Source organism: Haplochromis burtoni, unplaced genomic scaffold (genome assembly GCF_018398535.1).
Source record: "Haplochromis burtoni strain Fernald_Lab_line unplaced genomic scaffold, NCSU_Asbu1 Contig_12, whole genome shotgun sequence".
Classification (NCBI taxonomy): Eukaryota; Metazoa; Chordata; class Actinopteri; order Cichliformes; family Cichlidae; genus Haplochromis; species Haplochromis burtoni.
Window position 1 is genome coordinate 1444913 of NW_024582373.1, and position 19798 is coordinate 1464710.

A 19798-nucleotide genomic window follows, 5' to 3' on the forward strand; every position below is an offset into this window, starting at 1 on the left:
GATCCAATTACCAAGTGATTTTAGTGATGGTAAATAAACACAGAGGATATTGCTTGTGAACACTTTATTAGATAGATTAAAGTAGATAACCAATAACTAACAGCAATAACTAATAATAACTAATTTCTCGTTCAATAGTCCAGTGCACAGATGAGTGCAACACCCCGTTTGACCCAGTGCCTCTGGGTGTGATGTGTTGGCAACTCCAATGACACCACATAGTTCGTAGAGTGGCCGGTGGTGGACAGAGTCCCTGCAAAAGCACACAGAGCACTTCAGTGACTTAAAGACAAAAGTGTTTTAAACCATTTCTGTTTTTTCATTGCTACACTGAAGGAAGGATTTGTGAGCAGCCTAAGGTGCCAAGACGTTGGCATTGCGAGTGGAAAAAACTGAGCTGCACTTTCAGCACTTTCAGATGCTTCATGAAATTAGACCCTCACTGGAGTCTATTTTGGGTGAGTAATAAAACCAGCAAACAGAGATACGCACAAACCTATGACGGCACACCTACTGACTACAGATCATAACCTGAGCCAGAGTTTCACAAACATGGACTTTTCTTTTGTTTTTTCCTCACAAATTTACAAAAAACTCGAATTAATCTATATTATTTCTTATAATCTCTATACTAATCTATATCACTCCTCTATATACTGACCAGCTCGTGTGAGTGTCTTGTAGATAGGGCATACATAGATCCCTGAGGCTGGAGGCTTTCGGTTGGGTTTGGGGATCAGCCAGATGACGGCCATTTGGGTGTAGAGCTCCTTGGGTCTGGACTCTGCGAGCTGACCTGCCTTGTTATCCCAGCGAGCCCCCTCCAGGAATAGACCATGAATGTAGCAGCCTGTGTCTGGTGTTTCTGTTATCTCTGACACTGACTTCACTAATACCTGAAGGATAAATCATCACAAAAAAGTAGGTCAAGACCAGTGAAAACTTGGGTTAGGGGGGTAAAGTCATTATGAATGTAGCACTTTATATACATACAGATATGAAGCAATGTTCTATATCTGTAAGACTGTTCTTTAAAACATTGCTGCTAGTGAGGCAGCCTACGGTCTGACCTCAAAGTCAAATCCAATCGTGTCAATTGAGGTGCCGAAGCGACGGGCATAATTTTGGAGGGTTCCGGTGAGAAAAGCCTGCGGGAAAAAGAAGCCGCTAATCCAGAACACAGGTGGAATGCCGTTAGAGATCCATCTCTGTAGGAAATTGATCCTCTGAAGCAGGTCTGACACCCAGGAGGCCAGAGGCTTCAGAGACGGGTAGGCCTGAAGAACGAGAACAGCGGAGTCAAACTGTGCATTCTCAGAAAGCACATTATTACATTTTGCTTTCTGAGGAGAACAGAAATATCTTTATTTGATTTTCTGCCCAGTGAAATGGCATTTCAAATATTCAAGTCACAAGTGTGCACAATCTAGTGATACAAAAATTTGAAGAAAAAAAAGGATAACAACAGAGAGAAAAAAAGAGAATACATTCACATGTGCAGCCCCTGCTACAAAGTGAGTCACATGTAAAGTAACAGCTGTGTGTGCCTTGCCTTGGCTTTCCACATATCAGGCACCGCATTGTTGAATAAGCTGCGGGCCATAAGCTCGAGTGCAGATGACATCACCACTGAACCTTTCAAAGCCTTCACAATATCTCTGAGACTCAGAGAGATGACCTCCAGCAGCTTGTTATATCTGAAAGATAAAAAACAAACAAACACAATTACAAGTTACTAAAGCATTAATAACCACATGCCCACAGTTTGAGTAAAACGCAATTTTCAGGGCATGACTTACCAGAAATCTACTAATATGTGTGAGGTAATGAGACACTCCCAGATCAGGTTGATTAATGTGCAAAAATTTCTTTTTGTGCATAGTTCCACAAAAACAGATAAGCATTCACCTTGCAGAGGAATGATGAAATGACCCCGTATGTTTCATTCCTCTTCAAATTTCTTCATGATAACAAAAAACCTTCACTTAATGGACAAAATATTTCTACTCTCTATATATACAAAAAAAAAAAAAAGTTTGCTGATCAATACGAATGACTCGGGAGATGCTAAGTCGGATTCTGGGACCTTCAGCCTCCAGACTCACTCTGGACAAATTTCTGACTAATAGTACAGCCTAATGTTACCTGATGACCTCCTGGATGAGCACAGTGTTCATGGACTCCTCGTAGAGCACCGGGTATTTTCCCATCACTTCTTCAATGTCAAAAGGAGGAGGGATCTTTTCAACGATGCCTGCCACTATCTCCTCCACTATCTGTAGCGAAGAAAGAAAAACAGATCATAGACAACACATCACATGCCCCGTACCTCTCAAACTCTATTTAATTACAAAGCAATCAATAACAATTAGTGCTAAATTGAATTATTAAGCAATCAATAACATGATGCTAGTAGTAATAATAAAGACATCTAAAGACAAATGAATCTGTATCTATACCTCCTCAAGAGTTTTGCCCTCAGCAGATGTAGCTCGGGGCTGGAGACGAACCACAGCTTCTAACAAGCCAAAGGCCTCATTCTGAGCAAAGCTGATGTTAGCGTTGTCATGGAGACCAAAGATCTCAGGTGTGTCATTGATGGGCAAACCACGAATGTATGCCAAATAACCCTAGGGTCACAATTGCCATGACAGCGAGTCAGTCAAGCAGTCAGTGTTTGACATGATCAGAGTTAACATTTTACAGCATTTTTAACAAAATGTCTTGATTGGACTGCATTTCTAGTCTAAGCTTAAATCACAAGCTTTCAGGCTTTTCTGCAATCTGTGTTACTGCAGGCAAATACTCACAGCCTCTCTTGTTATATTTCCTTGTTTGAGAATGGCAGCAAGAAGAGAGAAAACAGTTTCTATTGTTGTGAACTTGTTAAAGAACAAACTCACACAAAGGGAAACACACTGTGGCATTGCAGCACAGTAACTCATGTGATAGTTTAACTTCTCTGAGCTGTGGAAACTTTTGTTCTCTATGACTGATTTGTATTTGATGGCTGTGTGACTCATGGTGTTTTACATGACTGATGTTTCCCCCCAGGCTTGGCTAACTCAGCCTTACTTCCAAAAAATGCATATAGCATGACTCTTTTCTGTTTTTTAAAACAAACATATGCCCCTATTTAAGTTTGATAAGGCACACACTTGCCTTTTATACTTTGCTTGTCTCACAATCAATAGCCTGTTATAAACTCAAAATTATGTATAGTAAACAGAGAGTTCTGAGTTTATCTAACCTTGATATCCAGTTTTGTGTCTATTTGCCGGTAGACTCCAGATGCACAGTAGACGTGATCACTACTGAGGACAGCAGGACAATAGAAGTCCTCCACCACACTGAGCAGACATCGTCTGTCCCAGTCATCTGTCACACGGCCACCATAATTAATCTCTCCTGCAGTGTATTTTAGAACCTGGACAGGTGGAGGACAGCAATGGGAGACAGACAAATGAACATGCTCAGCACAGGCAGATGCACACACTTAATTTCTACCAAAAACCAGAACACAGGCGTCTTTCCTAGATGGCCTGTGTTTCTGCTTATAGCTTATACATCAACTATCTGTAAGAAACATTCTTATAACTGTAAGAAACAGTATGTATAAGTAGGAGCAATTTGAAACATCATCTTCAAATAGGTAATGAAACAGAGACAGAAGTGTTGCCTCCACCTTGTATGGGATGTCCTGGTACTCATCCAGGAACATTTTGAGCTGGCTGATACAAATGTTCAGGTCGCCATCAGTGAACTCATAGGGAATGTTGAAGCCCAAAGGGCCAAACTTTCGTCTCTCCAAAGCAATTCCATGGAACAGGCAGAGAGACAGCAGCAAAGACTTAAAGTCTGCTGTCTAGACAAGAAAGAAGAGTAGAGGAACCATTCATAGCAAATCTACACACTGGTTTGAGAAGACTTTACTATATGTTGTCAAACCAAAGCAGCAGGAGCTAAATATGGGAAACCAATCAGAGACACTAGAAGTACTTGAGACAGACCTTGGTGGAAGAGGAGAGAAAATCATTAGTGAGCCTCATGTAGGTTTTCTGTAGGTTGGCCTTGATGCCTCTTGGAGGTTCAATGGTCATCTTGGAACCATTCTGCAGAACAGACACCGGGAACTTATTGCTGGGAAGACTTGTGAGCCACAGGCGGAAGTTCTCATGCACCTGTACAGGAAAAGAGACAGATTTTTCCCTTGGAATATAAAGGATGAAAAAGCTCTGTGTCCTTGGCTAGTCTAGCATATACACACTGAGGATCTGTTTTGCTTCTGGTTTATATTTGTGTCCTCTTGTTGTCACCTTTAGTGGGTTGATGTTTTCAATAAGTCTCTCCAGGGTAGGCATCCAGCTGGGTGCCAGATGACAGTTCTGGAAAAAAACCCAGTGACCTCTTTCCATGGCATCGTGCATCATACTCTCAGCCCAGGGGCCCTGAATCACACAAATGACAGCATTTCTGATAGGTTTAATCATTATTGGAGAAGCTGGTCTCATAAATAATATTTTGACTGTGGGCCTCAGTGCATCTGCCTACAGCTGAAAGGTTTTGGACACTCAGTTGAAAGACAGAAATTGAGAAGGGGGATACAAAAAGCCTGACACGAGCCAAGATCACGTAATTGCAAGTAATGTGATGCTAATGTCTATTGAACGTCTAAAGTGTGCTGCTAGAAGAATGTTGCCAGCACGGTTTAAGGTTTTTGGACACTGAGTCTGCATTTATCATTCAAGCTTCTTAAGCTCATTTATGGCCCCTAGAGTACATTGTCCTGGAATGGTCATAAATAGTGAAAACAATTAGCACAGCGGTGCTCTCATTCTCATTCTCACCAAGACAAATGACACTGGCCTGGTTCAGTGAAAATGTGATTTACAGCAGATTCCTGTGAGTCAGAGTGTGTGTGTGAGAGAGAGTGAGAATTCCCAGGCCCCCCTTCTAAAACTGACCTGGCCTTGGCCAAGAGAGATGGCGCTCATTTTCTTGGAGAATTGCATGACATCAGCAAATTTGTAGAGGTCAGCAGCAGGGTCGGTGCCAGGGGACAGAACAAAGATCAGGGGAGTGGAGGAAGATGACTCTGCGAAGACGACAGACAGGTCTGATGTCTGCAGAAAGATGGAAAGAGAAATAAGCCATAATTGATGTTATCACATACTGTGTCATAGTGTCATGTTACTGCACACAACTGAGATTTACTATGCATTTTAAGAAGGGAGAAGTACTTTACCTGAGGCTCTATGAAGCGCTGTCCTAACTCAGCAGCAACAAAGTCCTGCAGGCCTTGAATGAGGCAGTCAGCCCTCAGACAGCGCAGGACCAACAGCTTCTGGAAAGAGTCCAGGATGACATCCCACGCTCCTGGGAGGGGCTCCCTTTAGGCAAATATACAGACATAAGCACAGCTTGTTAGACACAGCTTCTGCAATGTACAAATGAAGGTGCAAAGTGTGAATGTGTTAGCACGGTGTTTGGCTTTACATGCCTGTGAGGCTGGCTACTGTCAAAGATTTTCTTGAAGCCCTCCAGATGTTCAGGGAAGCTTTGCGCCAGGTTAGAAAAATTTTTCAGAGTGCTGAGGCCTAAAATGTCCTGCCAGGCACGTTCTGACAGCCAGCTTACTGCTGGGTTGGCCAGCTGTTGGACAGGCATTGCTCCAGACAACAGGTAGCGCCACTCGACCTGTCAAAAGGAGGCGATGCAGCTTCATCACGTGTATTTAGGCTGCTTAAAGAAGATGACAGATCCCCTTCTTGCCGTTACTCACCATGTCAATCTTTTTGTCGTTCATCATGATGCGAGCGCACAGGAGAAAGGCAAACATCAGTTTGTGTTTCTCAAACAAGCTGCGACATATGTTACCATAGAGGCTGAAGGTGAAATATTCATTGATGTTCCAGATTCTCTCCTCCACTGTGTCTGTGTGAAACATGTCAAGAAAAAAGGTGCTACCATAACATTGTTCACATCTGGTTCTTGTGATTTTGTTATCTTCACACATGTAGTTCAGTGTATAATCTTGCTGACTACCTGCACTTCTAGAGTTGGCAATACCAGACAAAAAGATTCCCAGGAACCACTCCAGAGAGTACTGGTACATTGGGTCAGCATTGGACAGATCTGACACGCAGAAGAAGAGGATCTGTGCACGCACAGCCACAGGGACATACTCCAGACGGGCAGCATCAATGTTCTGCTCTGTCTTTTCTGCTGCCTTCACTTTAGCCTGCCAGAAACCCCAACATCGAAAACAGAGCAAATGTGGCTTAAAAGTTTAATGATGCATCACCAACATTTTATGAACAAGGGTGTAAAGAAAATTATTTAAACACTTCCCCGATATACAATATTGGACACAAAACTTTTCCACTGCCTGACCTTGATCTCTCCAGCTTTGATCTTCGAAGCCTCCAACACTCGGATGAGCTCCTCATTGTCCACAGGGTTGCCTTCTGTGGAGCTGAGTCGGAACAGTATCTCATCCTCAATTTCTTTCAGTTCCTGCTTCATCTTGGCATTGCTGGTGATTAGCTGGTTCTTTGCAACCTCCAAGTCTTGCTGCTCTTTAGCCACCACCATCCCCAACAACTGGTCTTGTAGACCACTGAATATAAATAGAATGCACAGTCCCACAAATTCAGACCGTATGAGTAAGTATCACTAACAGAAACAGGTTTGCAGGATTCAGGACAATGTCCAAGCAATTACATTTTAACATCCTGCCAATCTTTTCAGTTATGGACTAAATAAATTATAATCACAGCAGATACTAAAATTAAAATGTGTGTTACCTGGGTGACAGGGTGAAGTTTATGAGTGTGACTTTGGCAGAAAACTCTGGAGAGTAGTGTGGGTTGGGCAGCTTGGTTGTGAGGTACATCTTGAAAGACTCGTGGTAGTCGATGAGTGAATCGCCCAGTTTCAGTAAAGTATGGCCTTGCTGCTTAAAAGTCTTAATAGGTGTGAGATAAACATAGTGGTGTGTTAGAAAGGTGAATAACACTGAAATAAAAAGAACCGTTTGTTTGCAGCAGGTGTGTGAGTAATCACCTGTTGTAAAAGGACAGGTTCTAGAGCAGGATCTAGTTCTTCCCCCACATTCTCTAAGAGGCAGGGTTTACCGAAGCGGATTGCATTCTCAAGCCTGCGCAGGAAGTCCCGGTCACTGAGTTTCACAACCTCCAACCCACTGTCCTTTTCCTGGGTGACCACAGGAAACATTTATGAGTAAGCAGTAAATCAAAAATCTATTTAAGCATGTATGTGTTAATAATATGTCCAGAGTTTGTTACACATCACTACAGGTACCTGTGATGTTGTTGTTAACATATTAATTATGTGCACTAGAAACTTTATGATACTGACACTTGATCATATAATTACATATCACATTAAAAAAAATAAATTAAAGGAACACTTTTTAATCAGAGTATAGCATCAAGATAGTTAAACTTATGGGATATTGATGTGGTCAGTTAAGTAGCGGTTGGGGTCAGTTTCAGTTTCAGCTGCTTTGGTGTTAATGACACTAACAACAGGTACACTGGAGGGTCAATGAGGCAAAAACAGCAATAATTTTACAGGTAGAGGCCATTGACATCTTCCCCTTCTCATCTTTTCAGCCTTCTGTAGGTCAATCATTTTCATTTCCATCAAACAATGTGGCATCCTGTAATTCCTAACACAATCCCAAGTAAATATCTGTATAGTTAAATGTATGTTAAAGTGTTCCTTTATCTTTTTTGGGCAGTGTATATCCAAATACTGCTCTTTTTCTTCTCTCAAGTTTTGACATAATCAGCACAGTTTGACCTCACCATGTTTTTAATCCATGTGTTTGCTTGTCCCTGAGGATCAATGAAGAGGGCCCAGCGCAGAGAGTACTGAGAAATCACACCATTTTCCACAGAAAGGTTGTCCTTGGGCAAACCTGCTATCTACAGGCACATAGAAATAAAAAATAACATTAACACAATAAAAAGTCAAATTAAAAAAACAAAATAAGGCACTCCTATAAATAAATTGCCTCCAACCTGCCAGGTGCGGATGTTCACTGGATCTCCCAGAGTGCTGACCAGGTTGGGTACATCAGTGTGTGGAACACCCAGCTCTTTGAAACCTTTCAGCAATTCTTTAGCCATGGCTGCTCGGTACTCTCCCTGCCCCCCCCAAAGAAACAAACGAACAAAAAAACAAAAACAAAAATAATCAACACACAAATTATGCTTCATTGATAACTGCATATACAGTATATTGTATTGTGGGAGAGGACCAGATGGAGACATGCTAAAGTGAGGAATATAGACAGATACAGTGCAACATTTTATTATGATAAACTTACAGTGAAGGGTCCCAAGTATGCAATATATCCTGCAGACAGAAGCATGTCACCGGCTACGTTACTGATCATGTAATCCAAATGTTGTACTGTCTCCTTCCAACGCACTTTTTCATCTGCCAATCCACCAATAAGCTGGGAAATATAAAAACAGACTAACATTTAAGGACACATAGTAATTGGTATCGTAAACCTTTCTGCTTTCTGTTGTTTTATTTTTTCATATTTATGTATATGTTCCAAACAGTTTTAGTATATAGACTGAAACAATTGCATTACTATATAAGTTAATGTGTTGTTTCTAACTGCTTGATTTGGCCATGTGGGTTGTAACTGTAATTTTTACTCCCGGTTGTCTGACCTTGTCTGCTCGGACGAGGCGAGCCTCACATAGTTGATACTTATTGTCCAGCTCGTCCTTCTTAGCTAGGCAGTCCTGGTACTTGGCCTGCAAAGTGGCAATCCCAGCTTCAACTCCTGCCAGTTTCTCTTTGGCTTTATCCAGATTTCGCTGGGTTTCTGCTAAGTCCTCTTGGGCTGCCTGGAGAGCTATCTGCATGCAAATTTACACATTTACTGTTTTGATGACTCTGTTATCTGAAAGACATATTACTATATCAATTGTATGTCACACATAAATAATTAACACAGTTTTACCCTTTTAGGTTCCACAGCCTTCGCCACAAAGTTATATGCATGCATGGCTCGCACCCACTGGCAAATGGAAGTGCAAGCTTTGGAAATCTTGGCAATGGAAGCTGGCTGAAATTCCTCATTATCTATATATGGCTGGATTAAGCTGATCACATTCTCTGGGATGTTATCCTGCAGTATAGGAGGCAGAAAAAGCTGCTTTTAATACACTGCAAACATCAAACACTGAAACTTGAAGCATAAACTCAAATCTGAGAAAGTCAACAATAACGTTCTCGTCAATACATACTACACCTTATCATATTTGAAGAGACTTTCCAGAAACTTTCCAGGGTCCTGGAGCAGACCCTTCCCAGGCTCCCAGTAGTCATCAACCTTGGTGCCAGGTTTCTCCCCAGGTACCTTTTTGGGTTTGATGCCTTTCATAATGCACACTGCTTCAATAACCAGCTTTACACCTTGAGGAGGTCGCTGCATGGCTCGCACCTATATAAACCCCCCCAAACAAAAAACAACTAAAAAGATACTGATACTGTACATCTGCACATATCTGATATGTGATAAATATCTTAGCCAGTCATTATCATAATCCCTGACCTCAGTGACATCATTCTTGTTGAGTGACTTGAGGCTGGCCAGGGCGGCATCCAAGGCTGGCAGAGCTTCGTCTAAGTCTCTCTGAGCATCTGCTGCAATGGCTCCTGCAACACGGGCCTTCTCTGAAGCTTTTGCCTCCTCTTCTTGCACTGACCTACGGGTCTCCTCTGCAACCACTGTGTCTTTCTAGTAATGTAGAGTAAGAATTACACTCAACATACACATACAAAGCATACACACCTCATACAATGCTGAACAAAAGAAACTGGTCCCAGATTTGGTTGCTCTAACTCTGACTGTATTGTGGTCAAGAAAACTACATTAATGCTTTCTTACTTTAATGGTCTCCATGGTAACTTTAGTGTCCTTAGCAGCCTCCTCCAAAAGAGGTCTCATGGTCTCCAGCTCCTCTTGCATTTTACTCACACCTTCAGCAGTGCTAAGAAGCTACGGGACCATCATATAACAAACATTCAACTAAGACTTCTCATTAAATGCATGAATTTAAACCGTGAACCATGAATTTTCTTGTTATTATACAATGCCTTGCCTTCTCCAGACCAGTATTCATGCGTTGTCGAGAACCAGACAGCTCTTGTTTTTTGCGTCTAATGAGATCTGAGAAGATTTTGAACAGTTCCAGGTAGCTTTTAGGTGTGACATAATTGTGTCGAGAGAGTTCAGCCATGTACTGTTCACTCTTCCTGGCCACCATCTGGTGAATCCTCACACACATTGTTGTCTACAAAAAAAAAAAATCAGTTAGGAAAAAAAAAATATAGTCACTAGTGTAGCTATTTGTGTCACCTTACAAAATCAAAGGATAAAACTGTGTTGTAGAGACCTGGAAGCTGCTTTTTGTGTATATTAATGCATCAGAAACGTTTACATTTGCTCTAAATCCAAACAGCAGAAGCAGAAATGCAGATTCTTGGCACAGCAAAACACAAACCCGTAACAGTTTAAGAGTCATTTTTCAGATTACTGTACATTTTCCCTAAAATTTCCAAACGATTCATTTTTATCTCTTAGGTCTGAACAATTTTGTGCATAGTTGGAAATAATGAAGGATTTTAGAACAGAGCAGGATGGGTTTTTTTTTTTTTTTACTTATTTGCCCCTTAATGTGAAAAAAGAAAGCATAAAGACAGATGCTGATTATATAGGGAATAAAAATGATCAATTAACCCATGAAAAAGGAAAGTATACAATGCTAACTCTCAAACTTAACACCGGTGGCAAATTGGCTTCATGTTTAAATGTGTGAAAGCTATCACCATGGTTGCTACAATGTCTTATTTTTATTACATATACTTTGAACATAGCGCTTTCTGGCTTTGTCTACATCCAGGATTCTCACCAGTCCCCTCATGGCAGTTGGGTTTGCTTCCACTTGAGGTATCTCACTAAGAAATGATGTGGCCACAGCCAGGAGAGCCTCCTCTGGCCAAGTGCTGAACCAGTCTATGGTACAACACGTCACCAGTGAAGGAAACTGCCTCATTCGTGCACGAAACACCTCACCGATGGGACTGTAGTGGAAAAAAAGAAGAATGCGAATATAAGCAGCAGGAAAGGGAGATTACACATTAAAACTCAGCGTTACTAACCTCATGCAGAGAACAGTGTGAATATTGCTGCGAACTCTCCTGATGTAGGCAGCCATAAGATTGGCTTTAGTTGGCTGGTGGCCCAGGTCTAGCACCACTGGCTTCATTCCCATCAGGATACGCTCCTGCTCATCTGATGCATACAGGTTGGGCACATCACCGCTATTCAAAATGCTGTTGATATCCTCCAGGAACAACTCACTCTTAATCTGGTGATTGGACATTTAACAGTTAACTTTTAACAGTGAGTTTAAAAATTGACTCAGGTTTTGCGTAGGACGTAAAAGTACATATCCACACATGTAGTTTCTTCAGCTTATTATACAGTCAAGAATATCAGGTGGTAAGAATGTGCGGCAGTATACCTGTGTGTCTACAAAGAGGAAGGTGATCTGCTGGTTCTGGAGGCCTGCCTTGAACATGATGTTTTTAATATCTTCTCTCCACTCAGTGTGGCCATAGTTCTTAGAGAGCTCAATCTGGAAACACTCATATTCTGATCTGAGTATGAACAAATGCTTTGTGAAAGCTGAGCCACAACATGATTGGAGCACATTCTCCATGTTTCTATAACAATTAAACTTTAACGTAAAATAAAAGCAACCAAAGGCTGATAGTTGTATGTTACTGAATCTACATCTCAAATACATCTCAGCTATAAGAATGATAGGAATCTTACATATAAGAGGCCAGCTTAGTGAGTGACTGGCGTCCACTGCCACCCACTCCAAGGAGCAGGGCATTGCCTAGGGGCTGCCGCAAGATCCGCCTGATACGACACACGTGCTCAATGGCGTCCATAAAGAGCACCAGCTTCATCTTGGTCATGCTGATGTGATTGTAGTCTTCCATGTACTCCTCCATTACTTTTACCAACTAGACAATTTCATATAAAGAAAAACAAGATTAAAATCAGTTCTGCTGAAAGGACAAAAACACATTCATGAGGCCAACAGAAAAAGATCCATGATTATAAATCAGCTGTTTGAAAAAGTGAAAAGAAAAAAAAAAATCATCCACCGAAACAATTTTTAAGGCTGGAGTAACAGCGCTCACCTTCTCTTTGTCATCTATGAGTTTATAGCCTTTGTGGTCAGCTCTGGGATCCATGAAATCTCCGTACAAAACAGGATGGCAGGGGACAACCTCTTCAAAGCAGCAGTCAAATTCCTCAATGCAGTCTTTCAGGACCCCTTTGAACCACTCTCTATCCTCATCACACACCAGGCGGTCCTGGAAAATCCGGCAGCTTTCGTGGTACCACAGGTGGAGCAGCTGTACTTTATCCTAAAATAAACAAGCAAAAAAAACCCAAACAAAAAAGCTAACTTTGGACTTGGGATTTTAAAATAATCTCAGCAGTTGCCACTGAATTATTAATGCTCTGCGCATATCTGTAAGTCCCGTCGTCTGAGTTTTGCAGGTCGATCTTAAAGTGCTATAATGTAATGACATTACTTATTTCATTGGTTACAGTAAAGAGTAAAGTCATGTGACATTAGGAAACGAAAGGATAGACCTACAACGTATTCAACATTATAAATATGACTATTTAATCATAACTACCAACATAACTAATCATGTCAGACTTACCTCTATCATTCTAGCTTCAGCCATGAGGATGCCCTGAAAGACTTTGGATAAATCTCTGAGATTGAAAGTGTAATGGGATTTGGCTGGAGTTGGGAGCAACTGGGAGGTAATGGTAGAGTAGACTCGGATAGTGGCATCTACAAGAGACTCATTCAGTGGCTGGATTGTTGGTACGGGTGCTGATAGGAAAAAAAGAGAGAGATAGAGAGACACACAGAGAAATAAAGAAATGCATTAGATTGGAAGACTTTCACAAAGCACTGGTCCAAGTTTGTTTTTTCCAAAATCCTCCATTTAACAATTGAGCTGTTTTACCTGACCATAATTCAAAAACACTTTAGTTCTTTTTGTATTAAAGAAACACGTATAAAACTGACTGAGTATTAGGAACATTTCCATTTTCTCTATCCCTAAACTCACTGCCTGGTTCCTTTTTATTCATATTTCCATGTGAAAGAGAACAAATAATGAGCCAGAAAGGTTTTTAGGCTAATATCTATCCTGCATTCACTAACATAACGTTAACATGTGGTCTTAAATTCAAACCCAGTGGTAGGACTCGGTAGTTCTGCTTACCCATCCAACTTCCTAGAATGGTAGAAAAAATGTTTTTCTTGCTGGCATCATCCAGTTCAGTAAACGACAAGAAGTTGAAGTGGCGTGTGAGGCGCTGAGTTATCGGGTTTCGCCCTCCACCTGGGGGTCCCATGGCACAGGCAAAATTGATATCCACTAGTTGCCTGAAAGTCCCTGTGTACCAACAAAAAGAGAACGCTTCATTTCTGATCCAAAATATTGAAATAAAACACAAATTTTAGTGTTGGAACATGAACGATCAATGTTGTAAGAATGTCCTCAGATGGTACAACTAGGCAATTAATACAAAATGAAGCTAAAAGGTTCAAATGTTTACACAGAAATATTCCTGGGAACAGTAAAAGTGAGAACATGAAATAGGCTAAAAGCTCTCACCTATCTGAGTCCTGTCGTACCAGCCTCCGTGGTCCATCCACTGCCTCAGCAGTTCAATGGGAGGCTGAGCACCATAGGTCTCCAACATGGGCATGTTTAGGTCATCGATGAAAAATACAAAGTACTTCCCTATTGGAGGTCCAAACACACCTTTCCACCTGACACACAAGCACATGCACCAATCAAAGGGCGAGGATCAGCGATATTGTTGCCTTGCTGAAAATATCTAGTTGGTTTAATTTGGAACACATCTCGGTACCTTTTGTCTACTTTGCTGTCAATGAAATCTTGAATCTGATTGGCTGAAGTGCGGGCAGAGAACATGAGGAAGTGTGTGATATACTCAGCAGGCATGCTATTTAGCAACTTATTTGACATGGTCAGGGTCTTTCCTGTGCCAGTTGGCCCAATACAGAGCACCTGGAAACACACACACATTAAACAGATTAAACTGTTTTAATCTTTTCAACATTTTCAACTTTCCATTGAAAACCTTAAAAATTACTTTAATCACAGGAAGCTGCACTCACAGGTTTCTTGTTGGTTAAAAGCATATCCAACAGGAAAGACATTCTCACTGTGTCTGCAGTTGGAACAATAATGTCTGAAAAATTTGTTTCTGGGGTGATTACTACACTCTCTGCATACTTCATCCAGCTGACCCACTGGACCTATAGTACAGAAAAAAGGCTGACTCAGCAAAAAATGAAGCGATAGTTTCATCTAACATCTATGCAAAAATTTCTGTTCGTTTACTTTTCCTCCCTCATCTTCATCGTCACCATCCTGATTCCTTATTCCATCATCAAGTCTGTAGTCATACACCGAGCCTTCTTCTGGAAAACACAAGTTGATCTGAAGGAGAAATACATTTACAATGTTGAAATAAACTGTTGTCAAAAATTATCCAGTGAACATATATTATACTTAATATATATTCAATGTGTCTGGGATGCCAAAGCAAAGATGATAAGCTGACCCTCTCTTCTGCCATTTTGCTTCTGAGCCACGCACTGAAGCGCTGGCAACTAGCTGCATCTCCTGTGGCTCCTACACTCCACACCAGACAGAAAAAGAACCAGGGCTCAATCAGCTCCTTTAGATGGTCCAATTTCGCTTGAGGTGGTGGCCTCTCACCCTAAACAATAATGAAAGACTTGTGAGGGAAGGATGAGTATTATAAGAGACATTCTGACACAGCCAAGATTGACACAAACCTCTTTAATATTGAAGGGAGTGAAGAAGCAGTCCATCATTTTAAGCAGACTACAGGTAAGGTTGCTGTCCAGAGATGCGATGACCTCCTTTACTGAAGTGCGGACAAATGTAATGGAGTCCTGAATAAAATACAGAGAATTAAACTGTTTTTATAAACACTGTAACAGCCAGAAGCTTTAATATTATACTGTCTCAGTTATGTTGACTACTCTTTTACCTGCAGAAACCTGTCAAACAGAGAGCTGAGCATCTCTTTGTATGGTTTCAGGGCTTTAGGAATCTGCCTCAGCCAGCACTCTGTGAAAGGGGTGAGTCCCAGAATACTTGGCTCCAAGTAAACCATACCACAGCGAGACACTGTAGCCGGAGATGCAACTGCCAGGTCCTGCACCTCAAACATCATGGTCATTACCTACTCGAGAAAGATGCAAAACAAAATTGGTGAAGAGATAACAGACTGACTGAAAACCCAAGGTTGGGAAAACGAAACCTTCATCTTACGTCGGTGAGCTTAATGATTTCGCCAGAGCTGAGACAAAGCTTTTTGTTGTCATCCAGGACAGTGTTCAAGTTCTCAATCCACACAGCATCCACTGGCCCGTCAAACATGTACCACTTTTTCTTCTGGTCCATAGATGCTACGCCTTGGCGAATAAGACACGAGAGGATACCGTCTGTCCTACACGGGTGGAAAAAAATCCAAAATGTTGGTGCCTTTTTTAAAACTCCTCTATAAATCGTGTCAGAAGGGGAATTCTTACCACTCATGTGTGAGCAGGTCATACTCTCCATAAAGTTGTCCCATGGTAATTGACTTTGGGTTGAGGACATATGTTTGAACAGCCTCGTAAACACCACCGCTCACAGAGGGCTGGCCCTCCAGAGCTGTTATTGCTGCACCTAGAATCTCATAACACTAAAATGCACAGTGTTTATTAAGATAAAGTAACACAAAAACATTAAACACAAGAACAACATGAAAATGACTCACTTTGGTTTTCCCTGATCCAGAAGGTCCCACCAACATCAGGCCATGTCTCACCACAGTGGTTTCATACAGCTGAATACACTTATTAATATACCCTGGAATGCCCACCAGTTCTGTTATTAACTCATTCAAAAATAAAGACAAAAGAAACACTTTTAGAAACACTGACCATCGACATCTTTGAGGTTCTTCGCGGTGCAGACGTTACGAATGGACTCTTCCAGTGTGCCATAATTGATCGGCTCCTGTTTTATCTTGGGGAAAAGATCAGACACGATGCCATTGAAGAGCTTCAGGTCGTCCTGTAAAAACTTTGGTACATTGACATCTTGAATGGCCCGAAGACAAATCAGCTCCTACAGGACAGATTGTAAAATAATATCATTTTTAAATTTGTAATCAAAAGATTTTTCACAGCTCACAATTCTACTTCTAGATACACACAAGAGAAAAAATAATGGCACCTCGTTCATGTTCGGATTTTCCCTTTTTAGGTTTCCAGCAGCTGAGATCACAGTCTTAACAGCTCTCATACCAAAATCATAATGATCCTTCACAGGACAAAACACAAAGGTCATCACAGAGTTCAACTCTTTGTAACATTATGACTACATACATACTACATACATACAGTTTAATGTCCTATTTGCCAATTTTACAAAGTCAAAAACTAATAAAAACAAAAATGAATTTCTGTTCAAACTGACCAGATTTACTGCAGTTTAGTTAGCTGTTCTCATCATTTAGTAAACAACAAACACAACATGAACATCAATATTAAAGCAAAACTACACAAACCACAAAAAAATTACCAGAAAAAAGCAGAAAATTTGAAGACTCTCTACCAATGAGTGATAAAAATGCTCACTGGTAGAGAGTAGTGTATCACTCCCAACTGTGGCAGATTGTGCATAAAATACAATCGTTTCAGTTTTCTGCTGTAAATGACACTGGTGGTGCCATTTATAGCATCTATGAGGAGGTATGAAGACTCCTCTGAGTTCATACCTGAGAGCTCAGCTGTTCAGAGGAGAGTTTGAAAGTTGTTGTGATCTTGTTGGAGAGAACTTTGGCATCACTGAAGCCAAATGAGTATAGGGAGATCTCAGCTATCATCGCATAGTTAGGGACCATCATGGCCACGGGACGAAACAGGGCCTGTGGAAGATGTGATCTCATTTTTTGAACCTCATCAGCTTATCCTCAGTGTTACAATGACACAATTAAGTTCGAGTTATCATGTCAAACCTTGAGATTGTCAGGCAGTTCTGTGCGGCCAGCATAACCAGGATTCATAGTGATGAATACCGCGCAAGAGGGGACAAGAGGGATCTCTACCCCCTCGAACACAAACCTCTCTGCCTAAAAAAATAACATACATAACATGCATAATTATCTTTTATAAAAAGAATTAGGTAATATATATGTATACATATTTAAGTGATACTTAAAGCTGTAGCTGGTAGGTAGGGGGGTGTGAAAGTGTAAAAAAGTGCAATCAGCTTCTCACCCGTTGCTGCTGGGCCTTTTGTATAGTGGTGATCTGCTGCGCCACCACGGACAACACTTCAACATCAATACGATTAAACTCATCAAAGCAGGCCCAGGCACCAGAGCTACAAAGTGTGAGCCAGATAAGGAATCACAAATGTACGGTGCTACATTTTGTAACAGCTGAATCATTGTGTCATACCAACAAGCTGTTACCTGGCCAGTCCTTTGAGAAATTTGCCCATTGCAATAAAGTCCAGCTGATCAGAACAGTTGAAAACTACCGTCTGGATCGCCAGAGCCTTTCCAAGGTCTTTAGTTGTTTCTGTCTTTCCTGTGCCTGCTGGACCTGCGGGTGCCCCTCCAAACTTCAGGTGCAGAGCTCCTGTCAGGGTCAAGTAGCATCTAAAAAAGCCAGATTAGTGTTCAAACTGGTGAATAATATTCAGTTAAAAGCAGGGTAGAGTAACCTTTACCTGTCAGTGAGTGGAGTGATGACCAGCCGCCCAGAGTTACCAAGGTACTCGTAGCCATACAGAAATTCTGCATTCACTGCGCGGATGTACAAATCACCTTTTGCCCAGTAGTATCTACAAACAGCATCGCATAAATGTAACACTCCTTCTGCACCTACAATGTTTCACATTTACCCCATGAAGGAACTGAAGTAAAAACAACAGCAAAATAAGAAGGAAACCTTAGTTGGCTGATCCACTCAAAGTCATTGATGCTTGAGACCTCCTGCTCCACCATTTTGGCTGCCACATCTTTAGCATGGACTTCTATGACAATAAGGGCAGACAGCACAGCTCGCTGCATCTTGGAGAGCTGTCCTCGCACAAGCTTCACCAAGTCCCCCAACTTCACAAAAAAAGGTAGAATGTTAACAAGGTTGTTAGACTCTCGTGTGAACAGTGTTCAGTGCAATGAGAGCAATAAAATGGCAATATTTTTGACTGGCTAGTCTAAATCACATCCACACCTGTGTCTGTAGTTGGGGATAAAGATGAGTGGCTAAGTTTCTCTTCTCCAAAGCGTCTGACACCTCAGCGGTCCAGAAAACCTGACAGCCTGCTATCACCACTTGACCAGGCCATGATAACACCCACTCTACACGTGGTTGCTGAGAAAATAGATCACATAGCATCTTATTGAAATGCCTATTACGTGTGAAAAACAATAAAATTCAGGTTCATGTACCTCATGGTAGTCTTTGAGTGACCGGTCAATGTTATCTCTTAAAGTAGCTTTCATAGACTTCTCCACATCCCTCAGCCAGTCCTCCACATTACCAGTAGGACAAACTGGAAAGAACAGTTTTACCTGTTCCCCTTCTCCAGAGTACATGTGTGTGATCTGCAGGTCTGACTGAAACTGAAGCTAAGAAACGATAGAAATCCAACTTCATTACTTAACTACTTTAGCCATGTTTTGCACATGTTTATGGAGCACTGTAACAAAAAATAATTTCCCCCAGGGATCAATAAAGTATTCTGATTCTGATGTTGTCTTAATATGTAATAGTGAGCCAAAGCAAACCTGTGCAATATTCTCGAAGCATTTACGCAGGTGTGGCTGAACTGCAGTGGGATCTTTGGTTTGGGACAGAATCTCCAGGAGCTCATCATCTGACAGGAAGTAAAACCTACAAGCAAATATTTAGGGTGCATCAAAACAGTTACTTTGTTACCTACACTCAAAATCTTTATAACAGGAAACAGGAAAAGGCAGTTTTGAGGGGTTTCCTCACTGTTTGGGACGGCATGTAGAAAAAGTTGATTTACAAAAGCTCTTCACGTAAAATTAAAAAAATAAATAATTAATTTAAAAATATATATATTTTTAACGCTGATCTATTTTGTCTGTGTCTTACCTGGGGAATAAACTTCGTTTTGTTTCCAAGTACTCACTGAGACCCTTCTGCACCTGTTCCAAAAGTCCGTTACAATTCTTAAGTTGCGTTAGTAGATGAGCATCTGGAAACAGATCGATCACCTAGAAACATTCACAAAAACAATCATATATAGTCCACAACAACTTGTGAACCACCAGTATTCTCTAGTTCCACACAGAACTCTAAGCCTCTCTCTGACCTTTCGATTATTAAAGGCACTTTTCATAATACTCCTCCAATTTTGCTCCATTTGCTGGTATCTTTTTCCTTCTGTAGGCAGCTGCTGATTGATGTCATCAGAACTGAATATGGGTTCTAGGTACAGCCACGAACGCTGGCACATCAGCCACTCCTCCAGTACATCCTGTATACACCAAAAGAGGGCAGCAGCACAACATGAGAAACACAAATCACAAGACTTCCACAGC

General features: G+C 41.3%; 1 protein-coding gene across 1 annotated transcript in view; it reads right to left on the minus strand.

Annotated features, from left to right (window-relative positions):
• Nucleotides 1–53: 53 nt before the first annotated feature.
• The window catches only part of dnah1 (dynein, axonemal, heavy chain 1), a 28240-nt gene continuing 8495 nt past the window's right edge, over nt 54–19798 (minus strand). The window contains exons 22-78 of the mRNA XM_014341169.2: nt 19570–19734; nt 19350–19471; nt 19016–19121; nt 18677–18856; nt 18459–18599; nt 18174–18337; nt 17953–18066; nt 17693–17881; nt 17496–17601; nt 17234–17347; nt 16994–17143; nt 16450–16536; nt 16155–16341; nt 15989–16080; nt 15759–15913; nt 15499–15676; nt 15215–15409; nt 14997–15116; nt 14759–14917; nt 14536–14634; nt 14310–14450; nt 14039–14199; nt 13780–13937; nt 13384–13557; nt 12808–12986; nt 12271–12501; nt 11894–12090; nt 11580–11715; nt 11215–11423; nt 10965–11136; nt 10155–10346; nt 9941–10051; nt 9605–9790; nt 9302–9493; nt 9011–9178; nt 8715–8906; nt 8357–8488; nt 8049–8174; nt 7833–7952; nt 7066–7215; nt 6807–6967; nt 6394–6619; nt 6046–6241; nt 5783–5934; nt 5501–5697; nt 5246–5390; nt 4965–5123; nt 4317–4448; nt 4011–4181; nt 3686–3865; nt 3251–3427; nt 2460–2630; nt 2146–2276; nt 1553–1697; nt 1071–1277; nt 662–896; nt 54–253 (exon numbers count right to left, since the gene is read on the minus strand). Of these exons, the coding sequence (XP_014196655.1) occupies nt 132–253; nt 662–896; nt 1071–1277; nt 1553–1697; nt 2146–2276; nt 2460–2630; nt 3251–3427; nt 3686–3865; nt 4011–4181; nt 4317–4448; nt 4965–5123; nt 5246–5390; nt 5501–5697; nt 5783–5934; nt 6046–6241; nt 6394–6619; nt 6807–6967; nt 7066–7215; nt 7833–7952; nt 8049–8174; nt 8357–8488; nt 8715–8906; nt 9011–9178; nt 9302–9493; nt 9605–9790; nt 9941–10051; nt 10155–10346; nt 10965–11136; nt 11215–11423; nt 11580–11715; nt 11894–12090; nt 12271–12501; nt 12808–12986; nt 13384–13557; nt 13780–13937; nt 14039–14199; nt 14310–14450; nt 14536–14634; nt 14759–14917; nt 14997–15116; nt 15215–15409; nt 15499–15676; nt 15759–15913; nt 15989–16080; nt 16155–16341; nt 16450–16536; nt 16994–17143; nt 17234–17347; nt 17496–17601; nt 17693–17881; nt 17953–18066; nt 18174–18337; nt 18459–18599; nt 18677–18856; nt 19016–19121; nt 19350–19471; nt 19570–19734 (9057 nt within the window). The 3' untranslated portion in view covers nt 54–131. The remainder of the gene's footprint in view (nt 254–661; nt 897–1070; nt 1278–1552; nt 1698–2145; nt 2277–2459; nt 2631–3250; nt 3428–3685; nt 3866–4010; nt 4182–4316; nt 4449–4964; nt 5124–5245; nt 5391–5500; nt 5698–5782; nt 5935–6045; nt 6242–6393; nt 6620–6806; nt 6968–7065; nt 7216–7832; nt 7953–8048; nt 8175–8356; nt 8489–8714; nt 8907–9010; nt 9179–9301; nt 9494–9604; nt 9791–9940; nt 10052–10154; nt 10347–10964; nt 11137–11214; nt 11424–11579; nt 11716–11893; nt 12091–12270; nt 12502–12807; nt 12987–13383; nt 13558–13779; nt 13938–14038; nt 14200–14309; nt 14451–14535; nt 14635–14758; nt 14918–14996; nt 15117–15214; nt 15410–15498; nt 15677–15758; nt 15914–15988; nt 16081–16154; nt 16342–16449; nt 16537–16993; nt 17144–17233; nt 17348–17495; nt 17602–17692; nt 17882–17952; nt 18067–18173; nt 18338–18458; nt 18600–18676; nt 18857–19015; nt 19122–19349; nt 19472–19569; nt 19735–19798) is intronic.